The sequence below is a fragment of the Galeopterus variegatus genome, unplaced genomic scaffold, assembly GCF_000696425.1.
Source record: "Galeopterus variegatus unplaced genomic scaffold, G_variegatus-3.0.2 Scaffold2101, whole genome shotgun sequence".
NCBI classification, from domain to species: Eukaryota; Metazoa; Chordata; class Mammalia; order Dermoptera; family Cynocephalidae; genus Galeopterus; species Galeopterus variegatus.
In genome coordinates, this window is record NW_007728212.1 from 255,000 (window position 1) to 272,903 (window position 17,904).

The window sequence follows — 17,904 nt, forward strand, 5'->3', positions numbered from 1 at the left end:
TTTCCCCCCCCCCCCCCATATTGGTGATATTTTCACTTTAAAAAAAAAAAGTAATTTTTGGAGAGGACTGGGGAGGAGGCAGGGTTAACTGTTACCTTTTTTACAGTGATAATCTGTGCCTATGAAGCCGTTAGCTGATACATTTAAGTATAAAAAATAATATAAGTAAGATAATGTAAATAAATCTGTTATAGTTCCTGATTAATTTTCTTTCTTCTTTTCTATTTTCCCCAAAGGGTTAAAAAAAATTTTCTGTTATAAAAATACAGAAAAAATACTGTTATAATTATCTGTATCCAAGAGAAGAAATGATTGGTATCTATCATGATAGAATATTCTAAAGTTTGACAGATTGGATACCATGCTACCTAACGTGGTGGTAGAAAACATCTTTGGTTCTTGTCAGGGTCAGAGCTAACCCAGTACAGAGCAAGTGTGAAAGTAATGTGCTAATGAAAATCAATCTATTGTGGAAGGAACCTTTTTTGCAAAATCCCAGACTTTTGGTCAAATCAGTTATTTAAATAGAAGTCTTATTACTATAGTTACTGATAGTGTCAGCAATTTTTGACTGTCAATCTCTCGCTAGCCTGATGTGATTAGATTGAAACCACAAGTTTCCTGAAATATTTCTGTGCTTCCCCGTCATTAACAGGAGGAGATTCAGAGTTCTGATTGTGAATTTGTGCTTGACTGTTAGGGATTTTTCTTTTCTTGTTTATTTTAAATGTTACTTTTATATTTCTAAATGTTTTCTCCTAGCATTTTTATTATGAAAAATTTCAAACATCAGCAAACGTGAAATAATTTTACAGGGAACACCCATGTACCCACCACCTGCTTCTATCATAACATTTTACTGTGCTTGCTTTCTCACTTAGCCATGTTTTTCTCACTAAGCATTATTTTATCCATCTTATTTTTTGCATTTCAGAGTACATTACAGTTGTCCTAAATACTTTGGTGTGCACACCGTTAACTAATTCAATTTTTATTTGTTTTTTTTTCTGATGTAAAATTTACATAAATGCAACTTATAATGAATTTTTTTCAAATGTAAAACTATTCAATAATTTATTAAGCATGGTAACAAAAAACCAAATTCTTTAGCTTTTAGAGTAGTTGTATTTTAAAACTGAAAAGTAAAGAGTGTTTACATTTTAGTGTTAACATTTATAATTACTTCTGCATTTGTTGGCTATTTGCTATCTAGGTATAACTTTTTCATAGCCCAGATGACGATTACAATGCTTTTAAAGAAATGAATCTGCATTCATAGTTCATCTGAGTGATTAAAGCAGAGGCTGAAATTCTCAACCCACTATACCAGGGTACTTCAAAAAGTTTGTGGAAAAATAGAATTGATAGATAATAGAAATATTTCCACAAACTTTTTGAAGTACCCTCCTATTACTTTGTTGTGACTGAAGGACCTGTGACATGCTATGTTTCAATTTGTATCTGGCCAACAAAGAATAAAAGGGGGAAAGATTGAGGGCATGTGGGAATGTATAGACTTCAGTCTGTTTAGATGCAGTGGTGCAGCTTTCTGGACTCTAAGTCCTTTCCTCAGATCCTTGCTGGACTGGGTGCCTGGTACCTGCAACCAAAGGCAGAGGGCCACACTGCTTCCTGGTCTCGGGAAAGACGTTGCAGACTGTAATTATCCTGATTTGAGCATCACATATTGCACACAGATGTTGATATTCAACTCTGTACCCCGCAGATATGTACCATCATCTTTGTTTCAATAATAGATAAAGAGTTCAGAAGTGAGGTCTTGGTAATTACAATTAAGTAGAAGAAAAAAAACAAACAAAAAAAGCTTGGGGGTGGGGTGAGGTAGACCAGGATAATAAAGCTGTTTTGTGATTAGTGTATTAAAATTCTCCTGCTACCCACCGGATTGTAGTCCCAAATTGGTCACCACTACAGTTTAGCATAATATTTTTTAGGATAACAGAATTGCAATGTCAAATTCTCTAGTTTTACTGTGTAAGAAAATTCTTATATGAAGAATGATGTTTGGGCAAATACAAAACTCTGCAGGGCACTGTACAGGGCTAAAAAAGATTTTAACTTTAAAAATTCAGAAGTAGGGGCCAGCCCGGTGGCGCACTGCTACAGTGCGCCGCTTGGGAGTGCGGTGGCGCTCCCGCCGAGGGTTCGGATCCCACATACAGACTGGTTCCCGCTCACTGGCTGAGCAAGGTGCAGGCGCAACACCGAGGGTTGCGATCCCGTTGCCGGTCCCTGTCCGGTACAGGCGCGACACTCAGGGTTGCGATCCGTTGCCGGACACGAAAAAAGACAAAAAGGAAAAAAAAAAAATTCAGAAGTAGAATAGTCTATTTGTGACTTTAAAATTTTGCATGTACAAATTTTGGCTAGAATCATTGTCACATTGTTTGGAAATAAGAGAGAAATATCTTATTTTTTAGGAGGTGGCAGAAAACTAGCAAAGCACCAGATTATTATTAACTCATGCTCCTGATCATAGCTGCTTCTACTTTATCCATTTTCACCATGACTCTCCTCTTACCCTGTCCCTGGTTCATAGCTCCATATTAAACCACTTCCTGTAGATGATTCTCAGTGTTATTTACTGTAGATTCCTGCCAGGCAGGAGGGAGGAGACAGACCAACCTCAGCTCAGGTTAACCCTACAGGTGCTGTACGTGCTGAGAGCTGTAGCTGTCAGGTACTGTGCACAGCAAGCCTCTGAGAGGGTCCTGGTGGGAAGCAGGCAACATTTGCAAATCTTCTTTGCCAGTGCACATGAGGCAGGAAGGAGAGACAGCTCAGTTTGGATCTATAGTGTTGTTCTCTCCTTTCTTTTCTTCCCATGTCTTTAAAAGAGCAGATTTATTATTTTTTAAGGGAGCAGATTACTATTTGTATCTGTCTGACCTTGAGGTGTATCAAAAGCTTTTCTTTTGAATTTGAGTTTAAATGATTTTGATTCAAAACACAAGGTTCCCAATATAATTTCCATGGCCACCCTCAGAAGAAGCTTTGAGTTCTGTGCTCTCATTCAGGCATAAGATTTGAGATTCCTTTGGGATTTTAGAAGTCTTCCAGTCCAACTGCATCTCTGCTGTGTGATTCTTGTTCGTAGGGCCTTCATGAGGATCTGTCAGACCCCTTTGCAATCTTGTGCTTTTTTGCTTCTCTTTCTATGTTCTTATCTCTCCTCTCACATAAATTTTAGATAGCCACATGCCTTATTTTAAATTACAAAGTTTCCCTAGAATGATCTTGGTGTATCCCATTTTAAGTGTCTGTGACTCAATGGCTAGATTTCTATTCACGTGCATTACATCAACAAATTTTATGAAAAATCATGGGGGCAAAGCAGACTGAAAAGAAAAGGGGTTCAGTAGTAAATTAGGACTTTTTCTGCTTAGAGTGTGCAACTGCAAAAGAATGTACTGGATGTGCCTCCAGTATGCAAAGCAAGTTCCTCCTAATGGATCTTATCACAACTTCATGACAAATTTCTAAAAATATTCCCTGCAGTTAGCAGTAGCAGCAGTGGGTTTCCAAGGGAAAGACAAAGCAGGCACGCTGTGTGGGTTTCAGTTAGGCGAATCATCTGGAGAGTAAAGCAAATTCTTGTGCCTTCTTTATAGGTTGTGAAAGTGACACGGATTCTGAATTTACATTCAAAATGCAGGATTATAATAAAGATGATATGTCATATCGAAGGATTTCATCTATCGAACCAAAGACTGCCTTACCATTCAATCGCTTTTTACCCAACAAAAGTAGACAGCCATCCTATGTACCGGCACCCTTGAGGAAGAAGAAGCTGGACAAGAATGACGATAACAGAAGAAGCTGGGCAAGCCCTGTGTACACAGAAGCAGATGGAACATTTTCAAGGTACTGGGATTCTGTGTGATTACTGAGTTTACTGTGCTTTGTGGGGTTTGGTGGGATATTTAAATGTGGTAATGGAGTGGCTCTTAAAATGTATCTCTTAGATAGTATATTAAATTTCACTAATGAGAATTTCTTTCTTACCTCTAATTGTAGTCATACTTATCTCGAAGATATTTCTTCTGCTTCAGAATGTCAGCATATGATTTGCTGAGTCTTTTTTTAGATGTATGCTTTCAGTTTATTGGTATTTTTCAGCATAGTAGATGACTTATATTGTTCATTGTGAGCTCGGCTGTGTTATTTTCTTTCATTTTTCCCCATTTTGATTGATCTTAGTGGACATGAAAAGAATCCTTTAATTTTCCATCAAATTAGCAGAGCAGAGTGTGATTTTTCCAATCCAGCTTCCTATGAGAAGGAGGTGTGTGGTTCTGAAAGTGGTTCGGACTCTGAGGATGAACGAAGGTTGCCGGATGTGATTTTGGATGACTTAGCCAATCGTAGATTCCAAGTGCAAATGAGGCCAGAGAGTTTCATCTCGAAAACCACCTCTCCTAACTCGTGTCCGCAAATATTTTCTCCTGCTGGTATATTAGCCACTGGGCTATGCGAACTGACCAGGTCAGAAATATTTGTCCTGGATATGGATGTCTATCATGCTGATGCTGCTGATTTTAATTCAGAAAGTAATACCCCAGATTGTTTATTTATTGTCTTTTTTTTTTTAAACACAGCTTCTAATGAAGTTTTTTTTGGTCCATGTGTATCTAGCTATTCTCTAATTGAAATGAGATGCTGTTATAATGCCTTAACGTTCTAGGAGCTGTGGTGATGAGAACGGGAACTAATTTGCCTCGTTCACAGTGGTGTTCAACTTTGTGAGCCAGAAAGCATGCCTTTTGTGTTCTGTGTCATGAATTGTTCATATGGTGTCTTAATGGGTTGGATGTTTTAAACAGTAACCACAGGAGGACTTGGGGCACCAATGTGGAGAACTCTTCAAACTCCTCTTGTTATTTGGAAGAAGAAGACAAGACAAGAAACCTACCCAACATTGTAAAGGATGATCTTTATGTGCGAAAGCTAAGTCCAGTCATGCCAAACCCAGGGAATTCTTTTGATCAGTTTCTTCCCAAATGTTGGATCCCTGAAGATGTGAACTGGAAAAGAATAAAAAGGGAAACTCATAAACCATGGTATAAGGAATTTCAGGGATTCAGGTTTGTCTTTGTGCATGTTTCTGTTATTCTAGTGTTCATTCAGTACCCTGGCTGGGAGGACTCTGTGCAATTTTTTTTTTGTTTTGTTTTGTTATGAGAGAGATGGAGAAAGGCTGATTTTCTCTCTAACATCTATAAAACCTCTATAGTTGAAAAAAAATCTGTTTCAATTTAACCCTTATGATCTGAATCTTTAAAAGCTCTGTTCTATATATTGTCATAGCTTGGCATTGTTTTTAGTAGTTCTGTTTTTCTCCAGTTATTTATCTTCTTCCCTCCCCACTTCTATTCTTTGTGTCACTCCACAGTGGAAGGAATTCAGACTCTGAGGATGAGGACTCAGGCTCTGACAGAAACTCCACCACTTTTAGTAGAACACAAAAAGCAGAGCGTAGGCTAGACGGCAAGTGCCAAAGACATTCACTCTTGCTGGAACTAGCCTACAAACAGGCCACAAAATCTCGGGACACCCATGCAGCCAGGAGAACCGGTGGTGCTTCAGATGAGCCCAGGTGCACCTGTCTGCATGAGCCTGCCTGCCTGGGGTCTGGTCTCAGATGCCCCTCTGCCTGCCTCTGCTGCTGCATTAACCTGGGACCTGACTGCGCTGAATTACAAAATCTTATTCACTTACTAGATTTAGTACAAAAGCATAATATATAACATATCGCTTTCTATGTGAGCACATCAGCTTGGAAGTTATAGGAGTCAACGTTCTTTATCACAATAATGTGCAAGACAGTATGTATTTACATGTGACGTTCTTTTGGAGAATCATTTTTAAAAGGCTTTTTAGAAAGATTACCTAATTTTACAGTTGTGCTGTGCATGGAGAGGTGGAGAAAGGAAATAACATATAAAGATGGGAAGGGCAAGTCTGGGGAAAATGCAAAGAAAAGATTCATCACGGTCTTTTTAAAAAAACTTCAGAGCAATTCATTTTATTGTTTTCTGCTGGTTACATGTACGTATTGCATAAAGTGCATGATGCCCAACTTTTGAATCTTTCCAGGATTGTTCCTTCTTATCTTAGGGGAGTGGGTGACAGGGTTTAGGTCACTGTGGCCAGTGGAATGAGGAAGGGGTGCAGGGGAGTGGTGCTACATGTCAGGGAGGTGTATGCTCCCTGTGTTCCAGCCCCATCACAGGGCCTCAGTGGTGCCCACCTTTCCTGAGACGTACACTCTACTCTTGTTTCTTTAAATGGTGTCCAGGAAAGTCACAGGTGGTAGAATTAAATGCTAGTTTGTCTTCCTAGCAAGAATCCTTCTCATGGCCCCCCTAAAGTAATTCTCCCTTGGTAACTGGCTAGTTAGTCAGCTACCTACCTACCTTTTCTCCCCAAATTTAATAAGATTCTCCCTTCCTTTTTCTTTTCTGTGCTTCAGTCAGTTTTTGTTACTTCAGGCTCTCCAAACATACTCTGATGACATCTTGTCTTCTGAAACAAATATCAGAATTGACCCCACCTCAGGCCCAAGGCTCATAACACGCAGAAAGAATCTCTCCTGTGCACCAGGCTATAGAAGAGATGACCTGGAGATGTCAGCCCTGGATCCTGACTTAGAGAATGATGATTTCTTTGTCAGAAAGACTGGGGCTTTCCACGCAAATCCGTGTGTTTTCCGAACTTTTGAAGACTTTAGAAGGCTCTCTGAGCAAGATGATCCTGTAGAGCGAGATATAATTTTGCAGTGTAGAGAAGGTGAACTTGTACTTCCAGATTTAGAAAAAGATGATATGATTGTTCGTCGAATTCCAGCACAGAAGAAAGAAGTGCCTCTGTCCGGGGCCCCAGACAGATACCAGCCAGTCCCTTTCCCTGAACCCTGGACTCTTCCTCCAGAAATTCAAGCAAAATTTCTCTGTGTACTTGAAAGGACATACCCATCCAAAGAAAAAAGTAATAGCTGTAGAATATTAGTCCCTTCTCACAGGCAGAAGAAAGATGACATGTTGATTCGTAAGATCCAGTCTTGGAAAGTGGGAACCACTGTGCCTCCCCTCAGTTTCACCCCGGGGCCCTGCAGTGAGGCTGACTTTCAGAAATGGAAGTCCATCCGGGAGGCCAGCAGACTCAGGCACAAGAAACGGCTGATGGTCGAGAGGTCAGAGTGTGTTTCTGCAAGGATTGTGCTTGCAATGGATGGTATTGTGTAAATTTCTTGTGCGAGAAAGCAGCAGCACACTGCTCAGCCCTGCATGTCGCGTGCCATTTTGAAGCATCCTGTACAAGTTTATTTTGCTTTGAGAAACTTTCAGTCATTTCATGGAAAAAAATGCAATTCCATATTTGCACATCACTAAATCACTTGTTTAGGCCTGTTTAAGAAGGTGTCTGCACAAAACTTGCCTCTGGCCCTAAGCAAGACTGTGGTAGTATTCTGCAATATGAAGTTTCATAAAAATGTTTTCTCAGTATATTTACAGGCTATTATTCTCGTATTCAGGCGTTTTTTAACAGTCTGGTTATAGTTCGGTTTTATGTGTTTCTCATATTTTGGAGTGACTGATTTTTTTTTTTTTTTTTTTTTTTTGAAAATTTTCCTTAAAATATGGCATTGCAAATTTTATTTTAACTTGAGTTTTATTTTTGACCTAGGTTTCTTGGACTATCAATTCATAACTTATTTTAATTTATAGTTTAAAGTTCAGTGCAAACTTTGTTAAAATGCATGAATGTGATTTAATGTCTGAATTTTACATGTATGTAAGTGTAGCCATTTTGATGATAATTTGTTATACAACATGCCTTTTGATGAATGTTCAGTTTCTTGAATTTAGGGATGGACAAATCTGACTAGGTTGAAAAAATTAGCAGGCCTAAATCTAACTAATCAGTGACAATGGAAAGCCTTTTCTTATGGATTTGTTGGTTCAGAATAAATTCAGAAACACTTAATTTTGCTTAATTTGAATTACTTGAGATATGAGACCGATGAGAACTTGAGACATGATTAAGAATGCAGCTGAAGAAGCAACCCTTTGAGATTTGTCCATCTCCAGTTAGACTCTTAAGTTAAAGACAGTGAACATTGAGAAATAAATACAACCAGAAAAAGTGACTTTTTTTTAATTTTTGGTTTTCTGGTTTCTTAGACTCTTTCAAAAGATTTATGGTGAGAATGGGTAAGTTTTACGGTTTACAGTAAAAACAAAACAACTGGTGACTATTATTTGTCCTTTGTGTAACTCATCATTGCACTTCTGTCCTGGCATGTCACTAAATGGGGATGCTGTGTGCTGTGCATGTGGTTTAAAGTGGGACATTTTTATTAATGTTGCAACTTATTGGTAATATTTCTGTGTCTGAGTACCTAGTGCATGAAGTGCTATTTGACAACAGTAGTCTTTGTTTTATTAGAAATTAAAAATTCAGCTTTATCCCATTTTTTAGTTTAATGAGTTAATTAAAAGTAACTAAAGCACTTGCCTAAGATTAGGAAATATTTTGAAGATTCTTGATTAGGGTAAAAAGCTATAACCTGGCTATGTTATAGAACAAAATTACGTTTCAAAATTGAAGAATTTAAATCCTGGTAGTTTTCAATATTATTGTTGGAAAGACTATATTTATAACTAATTCTCAGTTTTTGTCTACTGTTTAATTCTACTCACTTGGTAGACATGACATCATAAAACTTTTAGAAATTTGGAAGAATTTTAAGACTAACTGGAATTTAAAAGGAGACCAATCATTCATTTATTTTTAGTTGCAAAATCACTAGGTGACTGTAACTTAATATTTTCCACCAAATCTGTGACTTTGTGAATCTAACCGTTAATAGTTTTTTTTTTTTTTTTTGGTCTTTTGTCTTTTTCCGTGTCCGGCAACGGATTGCAACCCTCAGTGTTGCCCCCGTACCGGACCGGGGACCGGCAACGGGATCGCAACCCTTGGTGTTGCTCCCGTGCCTCGCTCAGCCAGTGAGCGGGAACCGGTCTGTATGTGGGATCCGAACCCTCGGGCGGGAGCGCCGCCGCGCTTCCCAAGCAGCGCACTATCCAGTACGCCACCGGGCCGGCCCGACCGTTAATAGTTTTTGAGCAAGAGGGAGAGTTTAAAGATATCAAGTATTTTACTATGTTTAAACTTTAGTAGGTAACTATCTAAGAATCTCTAAATTCGATAGCTTTAGATAGTCCAGAAATCTTGGAAGCTACTAAAATTACTATTTAAAGCAATATAACTATTCTAGGTGAGTAGGTAACTATCTAAGAATCTCTAAATTCGATAGCTTTAGGTAGTCCAGAAATCTTGGAAGCTACTAAAATTACTATTTAAAGCAATATAACTATTCTAGGTGTCAAAGGTGTAATTCAGCCATTGGCAACTAATTGTAAGTACTTCTCAGCTACTGATTTTAAAAATCAGGCTCTCAGCATGCTTTCAGTGTATCAGGTAAAGACACATTGTCCCCTGTCAAAGGTGTAATTCAGCCATTGGCAACTAATTGTAAGTACTTCTCAGCTACTGATTTTAAAAATCAGGCTCTCAGCATGCTTTCAGTGTATCAGGTAAAGACACATTGTCCCCTATTCAGCTTATCAGAATTATGTTTAAGCATCCGCTATTCTCGGTTCATCATGGGAAGGCTGATTTAACTTGATTAAAAATCTCTTTGAACCTTTAAGCATTTTGAGTAACTTACAGTAGAATTTTCATTTGTAAATATGATTTTATAATGTAAGCAGATCTCAGGAATAGTCGTTTGTTCTTTAAGCAAATATGAGTACTCAGAGTACAAGTACTTGATGGGAATGTAAATATGTACAACTATTTTCAATGACTGGATGTGTTCCTCCTTAGTGAGGGCTAAGTAATATGACTGAGTTAAGTAAAGAGGAGGAAAACCTGCATGCCAAAGCTCAAAAAGCTAATTAGTTTTCAGGCTATAGTTAGGAGCAGCAAATGCTTTCTGTAGATTATTCCAAGGTAGTTGTTTGGATAGTACAGTATTTGTTTTAAGGGCTATTCCACATGCAGTTTAGTGCCAAGGTAACTACACAAATAAAGCAAGATTGTCTGTAAATTGAGAGTGATGAATAGTGCATTACTTGTCAAATAATGACAAGTAACAAGGAAAGTAATATGAATGTGTCTTCTGAAAATCCAAGTGTATTTTAGACTACTTGAAATCAAATCTATCATATAGGATTTTATTTTCTATATTCTGTCAGTTTCCAGTGTTTCTTTTAAGTTGATCTGCTATAATAAAAATAAAATATAAATTTAAATTGGATTAAGTTTAGGTTTTTAATCTAGTTTGTATTTCATGTTTCATGCTGGATATTTCTCTGAACATAATGTACAATGTCAAGCTTAGCATACTTACCTTGAAAAACATAATTGCTCAACATCTTGTAATTAAAAATGACTGCCTATAACATGAATTTTGGTAAGGATCAGGTTTATAGAGAAATGTGCAATGTCATTTGAAGTCTTAGGCCATTAATTTCTGGCTTGCTTTTTATTTGGCATTTAACACCTGTTAGTTTGTTTAATTTTAGTAAGATGCTTTATATGTGCCTGTCATTTCTTGTGTGTGCTTTTGTGTTGCATGGATTTATGTCTGCATGGTTTCATGAAATTTGAAAATTTGGTTTTGTTGCCTTTTGGCAGAAGCTGTTAATGACAAATAAAAATGTGTCATAAGCGTATAGAGGAATAATCTTGTAATATGATTAAGCCATTGAATCTGCTGCCAGTGTCAACAGGAAATGAACACTAACTCCAGGTGAAGTTGTAATCAAAGATAACTAAGATACCTATGTTTCACTAATGGGTTTTAGCCAAAATATTTTGTGGAGTTATGAAGACAAATAAGACAGCCAAAATAAAGGGAAAATATAGTTGATGTGAGTTGCTTTTGGGAGCTTCCTCCCTTCCCCAGAGGACATTTGGTAATGGCTGGAGATATTTTTTGATTGTCAAAACTCAGTATGTATGTTTACTGGCATCTAGTGCTTTTATAACAAGGAATGCTGCTAAATGTCCTACAATAAACCAGACAGCCCCCTATACAAATAATCTTCTAGTCCAAATAATGTCAATAGTGCTGTTATTGAGAAACCCTGATTTATAAATCTCTAAACGAAAAATCCTCATTACATTGCCTTATTCTTCTAGTTTATGACAATTCCAAAGCCTCTTACCTAGACTTTAGCCATTGATTCCTCTTCAGAGAATTCCTATGATACCTAAGGAAATATATTTAGAAGTCATAAATAAGTATATTCATGTATTCCTATGAAAGTTGGGGACCCTTAACTTCTTAGTATCATGGAATTTCTATTTGCTGTGTAAGGCTATCAGTGATTTTATATTTAGGAAAATTTGCCACATGTTGGTACTTTTTGATCCCTGACTTCTTAGAGATTCATCTGTAAAGTTTCTGAAATACACCTTAATACTAGTCAGAAAGTGCCAGCAGTGTAGTTAGGTGATCATCATAGTTGGAGAAGAGAGTAAGACTTTTAGTGATCTTATTTCATGATTGACACTTTCTTACTTAAAGTTTCCCCTTCTTCCTGTTTTCCCCCTAAATGCTATTTTTTGAAAAAAATCTATTCAACTGAAAAGGCAAGATTTTAGACCTGTATTTTTTGGAAAAAATCCAAATGCAGTTCTCAGTTGGAGCCTTTCCAAATAAAGAAATACAAATGTAGCAGGTAAATGAATTGTCAGAGAGTATGATTTGCCAGTGAATTGTCCTTCATTCAACACAACATTCTAGAGGTGTGTAGCCCTTCTTAGTTTTCCCAAACAATTTTCCTGACACTATCTCTGGTACTTATCTCGGTGCTGTGAGGTAGACAGGTAGGCATTATGTGCATTGCAGGGACATAGGGAAAGAGAAACAGATATTGCAGCTTTCCCAAGGACATAAAACTTGCAAGTGGTAGAACCAGACTTTGCCTTTTGAATGATCCACGAAGACCGCTTGGCGGTGTTGCTGGCAGACACTAAGCCCTCAGAAGTGTACTATTATGCTATTAATGCTGATAAGGAATGAAAGAATTCTACATGATCTGGCTGAGGCACTCCTGTACTCCAAAAGTTCTAGATTTTATCAGTGTGGTCCGGGGAGACCTCTCTAATTTGAAGAGGCTTGGAGAGTTAGCTTTCGGGAGATCCTACACAATCATATTTACTTTAAAGAATTGGTGTATAGCACCAGATGATTTTAAAATGCGATCAGCACAACCTTATCCAGTTCTCATAACAATTCCCACTGACTTAGCAGATGAGGAACTGAGGCTCAGAGAAATGAACTAATGTGTGTTAGATTGAGGTAAAAACTGGTGCCATGGCTGGGCCTGGGGCCCTCCTTGTCTGGTTCCCATGCCTGGCTCAGCCTGCTGTGGGGTGTGTTCAGGCTTTATGTGGGGAACTCCATCTGCCCTAGGGAACACATCAAGCTCACATTCCTGCCTTTACAGAGACGTGTCTGCTCCCGACTGTGTTTGGCTCCCTGTGTTCACAGTGAGGGCCTCCTGAGTGCCAGCCTCTGCTCGGTGCCAGGGCACACAGGAGGAGATGGCAACCTCTGCCCTGATGAGCAGGTTTTACAGAAAGACACTTGTTAATGCATTACAGTGCAGGAGGACAAGGCTAAAAGAGAGCACCCATGGGAGATTCTGGGCCGGTCCAGACAGCCCAACCTTCCTCCCACCAAAGGTTATTAAAATATTAATTAACATTTCCATTTTTGTTCTGGAGTTTATGCAACTTCAGGTGCTAGGTGTCCAGATTTCCCTCATATCTTGGTCCTGAAAATTTTTTAGTGAATGTATTATAATATTCACTCAAATAGCCTCATTCTTTGCAGTTATGTCTTCAGTGAATTTATATTTCCGAATTCACAGAAATTGGTTTTATATGTAGCCATACCTAGTTCGATATATATTATATTAATAGATCATATGTATTTTCATATATTCTCACATATTTTACATATAATTTGTTCCTTAATATTTCTTAATAAATCTTATAAAATTTTCTTTATAAAACTTTAGAGAGCGGTAGTACTTTATCTCACAAAAAGAAGTAGAAACATTTCAAGTTTAGTGTATTTTTCTTGATTATTACATTAAAACCTAATTCTTACCAGAGATGTAAATGAATGTATCCTGCGCACTTTGTGCTGTGCTAATAATATTTTCCTCCAAAGCAACATATGACTTGTGAGGAAGATAAGCTAAGCAGGCACACACACACACTATATATATAGCACATATATATATGGCATGAGATTGATGTTAAGTACCATGAAAAAAGTATAGCTAAAGCACTAGAGGAGTTGAGAGAAGGAACAGACCACTTTTGATATAGAAGAACTGGGAAGTGGGAGAATATCCCTTAGATTATTCATTTAACACATTTATTGAGCACTTACCATGGGCTGTCCTTTATGCACAGGTGATAATACCAGCAAACAAATCAGACAAAATTACTCCTCTATAATCTTATAGAGCAAGGCAGGTGATATATAAGTAAATGTACATCTCGGGTGGTACTAAAAACTCTGGAGAAGAAAAGTGAGGGATAGGGTGAGCTGGAGGAGGGGGGCGTTGGCTGTATCTTGTTGGGTTGTCAAGGAAGGAAGCACTGAGGTGACATTTAAGCAGACAAGTGGAAGTGGGAGAGAAGGCATGGGGATGTTTGGGTGAAGAGCATTCCAGGCAGAGTGGAGAGCAAGGGGAGAAGCAAGAGGTTTGCCCATGAGCCAGGAGGCTGCTGGCTGGAGCATAATGAGTGGGAGAGCATGGCAGGGGAACTCAGAGAGGGAGGTGGGGGCCAGGTAAGATCAGAACTTGCAGGTATCAAAGGAGCTCGCCTTTAACTTGAGTGAGATGGGAAGCAATTTTGAAAGGCTCTGCGGCTGCTGTGTTGAGAATACATGTTGGGCAGGAAGGGGTCGAGCAAGAGGATGGTAGGAGATCTAATGGCTTCCATCAGGGTGGTAATGGTGGAGGTGGTGAGAAGTGGTTGTGTCCTAGATATACAAGGGTGCTTCAAAAACTTAGTGGAAAAATAGAATTAAAAGATAACACAAATCTCTCAATGAACTTTTTTGAAGGCTCTTCTTATTTAGAAGGCAGAGTAACAGCATTTACTGATGGGATCAGTTATGATATATGAGAAAGAGAGGAATCTGGGATGACTTTGATATTTGTGTCCTAATGTCTGAAAGGATGGAGTTGTCTTTTATTGAGATGAGGATGATGTGGGATGAGCCGGCTGTGGAGTGAGCAATCATGTTTTTTAGTCTGTGATGAATTTAAGGCACCTGTTAGATTTGCAAGTGGGGGATGGATAGGAAGTTGTGTATACCCATCCAGATTTAGTCTAGCAGGAATCCTGAGGTCTGAGTGGCATTTAAAAAGTCGTGTATCCTGGTGAAGGGCTTTTAAATTGGAGGAAATAGTTGAGGAAAGGCCTTCACTGGATCTGGAGGTTGGGTGATAATTTAAGAAGCTATTTTGGAAGTCTGGGTGAGAGTGGACTATGCTCTGAACTAGGGTGCTGGCAATAGAGATGGAAAGAAAGAGACACTGAATGAGAGGACTTGATAACTAATTGAAAGGGAAAAGGGAGAAACAAAGCTGAAATAATGGTTCTTAGGCTTCGAGTGTGGATGACTATAGAGCAGGTGACACCACTGAGGAAAAGCAGCTTCAGGAACAAGATTGAGTTTGGCTACATGAACGGTAACCATATGTTTAATGAGTTCCACTTTACAACATCCTTTCTAGATATTATTTCAATTTGTCCTTTTACAGTTGAGTTGCCAAGTAAATATCCACGCAGAAATGTTTATTCAGCAAGAAACTGGAAATGAGTGAAAGGAGGGGCTGGTCCTGAACTGTAGGTTTGGGAGTTACTTGCATGGAAGTCGTAATCGAATTACTGAGCTAGCTGAGAGCAAGTTTGTTACAAAAGAAACGTGATAGCAACATTTTGGGGAAGGCGAAGTTAGGTGCCCAGGAAGGAGATGTAGAGTTACTTAAATAACTAAAAGTGTAGTCAGTTTCAGTGAAATAAAGTTGGAAGTGCAGTATGAAAGGTCTGTAGGAAAGAGCATTTTGTGTACCCCTCCATCAGAAACTGCCTGCCTCGCTCTTTCTCATACCTACCTGCTCCTCAGTTTTCAAATCTGACCCCTCCCTTTCCGGAGCCCTTCCTCAATCTCCTTTTCTCTGGTGCAATTTACCAGCCCCTTTTATGTGCATGTGAACAGCAGACGTGTGCTGTGTCCAACACCCCACTCTGTTGGGGCTCTTCAAGAGCTAAACTTAAGTACATCCTTGTGGAGGTGTTGCAGACTCGGTGCCAGGGCATGCTCTCGCTGATAGAAAGGGTGTGTAACCTCATGAGAGCTGCCTTAATGAAAGTGAGGGCTATCGAGGTGGTTATAACAGGCTACCAGACACCACCCATGGTTCTTTGAGAGCAAGCCCAGTGCAGCAGTGGGGCAGATCTTATAGAATCTTTTCAAGGAAGCAGCACATTTATTCATGGTATTGAACTTGAGGAGAAAATATCAGGTAATCATTAAATTATTTAATAAGTGCCTGGAAAATGCAGCCAAACCTCCAAAAATTATCTTTGGGAGAGATCGAAAAAGAAGGACAGATGATTCTAGTGACTAATAATTATTATTTTTTTCTAAAGAATTCTTTTGTACATTGATTCCTTCAAATATAAACGTTGGAATATTGCTTTCAGAATCGTGCAGGGTTAATTTAGCCATTTTGTGAAAAAAATTCTCATTTGAGTTGAGTGCTAGGCTCTTGTTTCTGCGTTTTGGAAAAATACCATTTATCTCCGTAGTGCTATTTCTGTGATACTATCACTAAAGCATCTAGGTAGTACAGCAGAAATTTAGATGGAATTTCCAAATATAAGTCCAACCTTCCAGTTTTAACCCTAAGTCCAGTCATGTGAACCTTGATAATCATGGGTATTTTTGTTGTAGGAGTAAGTCCATGAGTGATGTCCATGCAGAGGATGTTCAAAACTTGCGTCAGCTGCGTTATGAGGAGATGCAGAAAATAAAGTCACAGTTAAAAGAACAAGATCAGAAATGGCAGGATGTGAGTATTCTTTAGATTGGGATAGGGGAGAGTATTTGTTTCACTTTTCCTTGCTTCATGTAAAAGAAAGTCAGTATACTTGAGGCAGTGTTCCTTGCTATAACAATTCAGTTTTGTAGAAAATGTGACCAACTTTCTTTACAAAGATTTTTAAACCTTTTGGCCTATTACTGTTGCATATTTTAATGGCCATTGTGAAGAATATAATAGTATGTTTATCTTCTTAAAGAGTTCTTAAAAATATGAGGTTGCTTCCTTGCTGTAGTTAACTTGTTGAATTGTTTTGGTGGTTGAATTTGGGGTACGAATTGTAATTATGCTTATGATAGGAAAAATCCTAGCTCCAGGTTTAGGGAGAGAATAGAGGCAGGTGTCTAGCATAGATCTTAGCATAAGCAGGGAGGGATGAAAGCATTCTTAGAGTTAACTGAGATTTGGGGAGAAATAAAAAATATAGCTCAGAATGATATTTTGGCTGAAGAAGTCACTATCTAATATGAATCAAAATTAGATGTTTTCACAGAATTAGAATATTTCCAGATGTCTATGTGAATAGAGTTTTTGATCTTTAGTTTTAATCCTGCAGAAAGCTTGACCTTTCTTTGAACAGAGTAATTTTTATAAACTGAAAGCATGTCAAGAAATACATTAGGTAAACTGTCACACAGAGCAAACCCAAGGAAATTTGAAGGCAACTTTATAAGAATTGAGTGGTAGCATGAGCAAAAGGGCAAGAGATAGTAAATCTTATTTTCAAAGCAGTTTAAGTCTGTGCTTAGAGAAGAAGGAACCCCCTCCTTGACATTTCCAAATTCCAGTGCCTTTTTAAATTGAGAACTCAGTATAATTGTCAAGAAACAGTAATTTAATGTCACTTTGCCAAAGTACATGGTGAATTGTTTTGGTATGAAAGCAAGTATTGAGGGGTTATTCATTAGCTTAAGTCAGATGAAAATTTATGCTTGTTATCCGGTAGCACTAAACGTGCCCTGCTTTTGTTCTTTCTCGAAAATGCTCATGGTGGTTTTAGGCTGTTTTTAAAGCAGTAGTGGCTCTGTCTATAAAACAGGGTATAAACCAAACTTACTTTGCATGCCCTGGGGATGAGGTTTGGTCTTAGAACTTGGATGTGCTTCTATTTGGACTGAAATGCCACTAGCAGTTCCTAATATGACATTTCTCTGTTTTGGAGACATAGAAACACCTGTATCTTCCAAACCATCTTAACTCCCTGGTGTCAGAACCAGCCTAAGTTTCTAGGGGTAATTGAAGAGCTGAATTAGGTTGATTGTCCTGGGGTCCGCCAGCTATATTAGGTTTATATTCCCAGGGATATGGGAAACAGGTGTTGGCTTGCTCTTTCCAGATCTTTCCTTATTGCCCTGACTTACATGGACTTTACCCTCTTTGAAATCACAAATTCGAGTTTCACATTCCCAGTAAAGCCTTTCCAAACTCTCCCCTTCCTAAGGTGGAAGTGAATTTTTATTTATATGTCTGTCTCTCCCTTCTAGAGTTCCTAGAGGGGAGGCACACCTCATTCATCTGTGTGTTTCTTCCTGCACCAGGCCTGCCTCAAAATAGGGACTGAGGTCATATTTGTTAAATGAAAGACAGACTGTACATCTATGCTTAACTATTACAATTACATTTCTGTTTCAGTCTTACTAGCAAAACATGTCGTTTCATGTAACAGCCA

At 38.4% G+C, this 17,904-nt stretch overlaps 1 protein-coding gene across 1 annotated transcript in view; it reads left to right on the forward strand.

Annotated features, from left to right (window-relative positions):
- The window catches only part of LMO7 (LIM domain 7), a 208,288-nt gene that overhangs the window by 155,586 nt on the left and 34,798 nt on the right, over nt 1-17,904 (forward strand). The window contains exons 8-12 of the mRNA XM_008580452.1: nt 3,633-3,885; nt 4,845-5,105; nt 6,494-7,213; nt 8,205-8,234; nt 16,088-16,205. Coding sequence (XP_008578674.1) covers nt 3,633-3,885; nt 4,845-5,105; nt 6,494-7,213; nt 8,205-8,234; nt 16,088-16,205 — 1,382 coding nt within the window. The remainder of the gene's footprint in view (nt 1-3,632; nt 3,886-4,844; nt 5,106-6,493; nt 7,214-8,204; nt 8,235-16,087; nt 16,206-17,904) is intronic.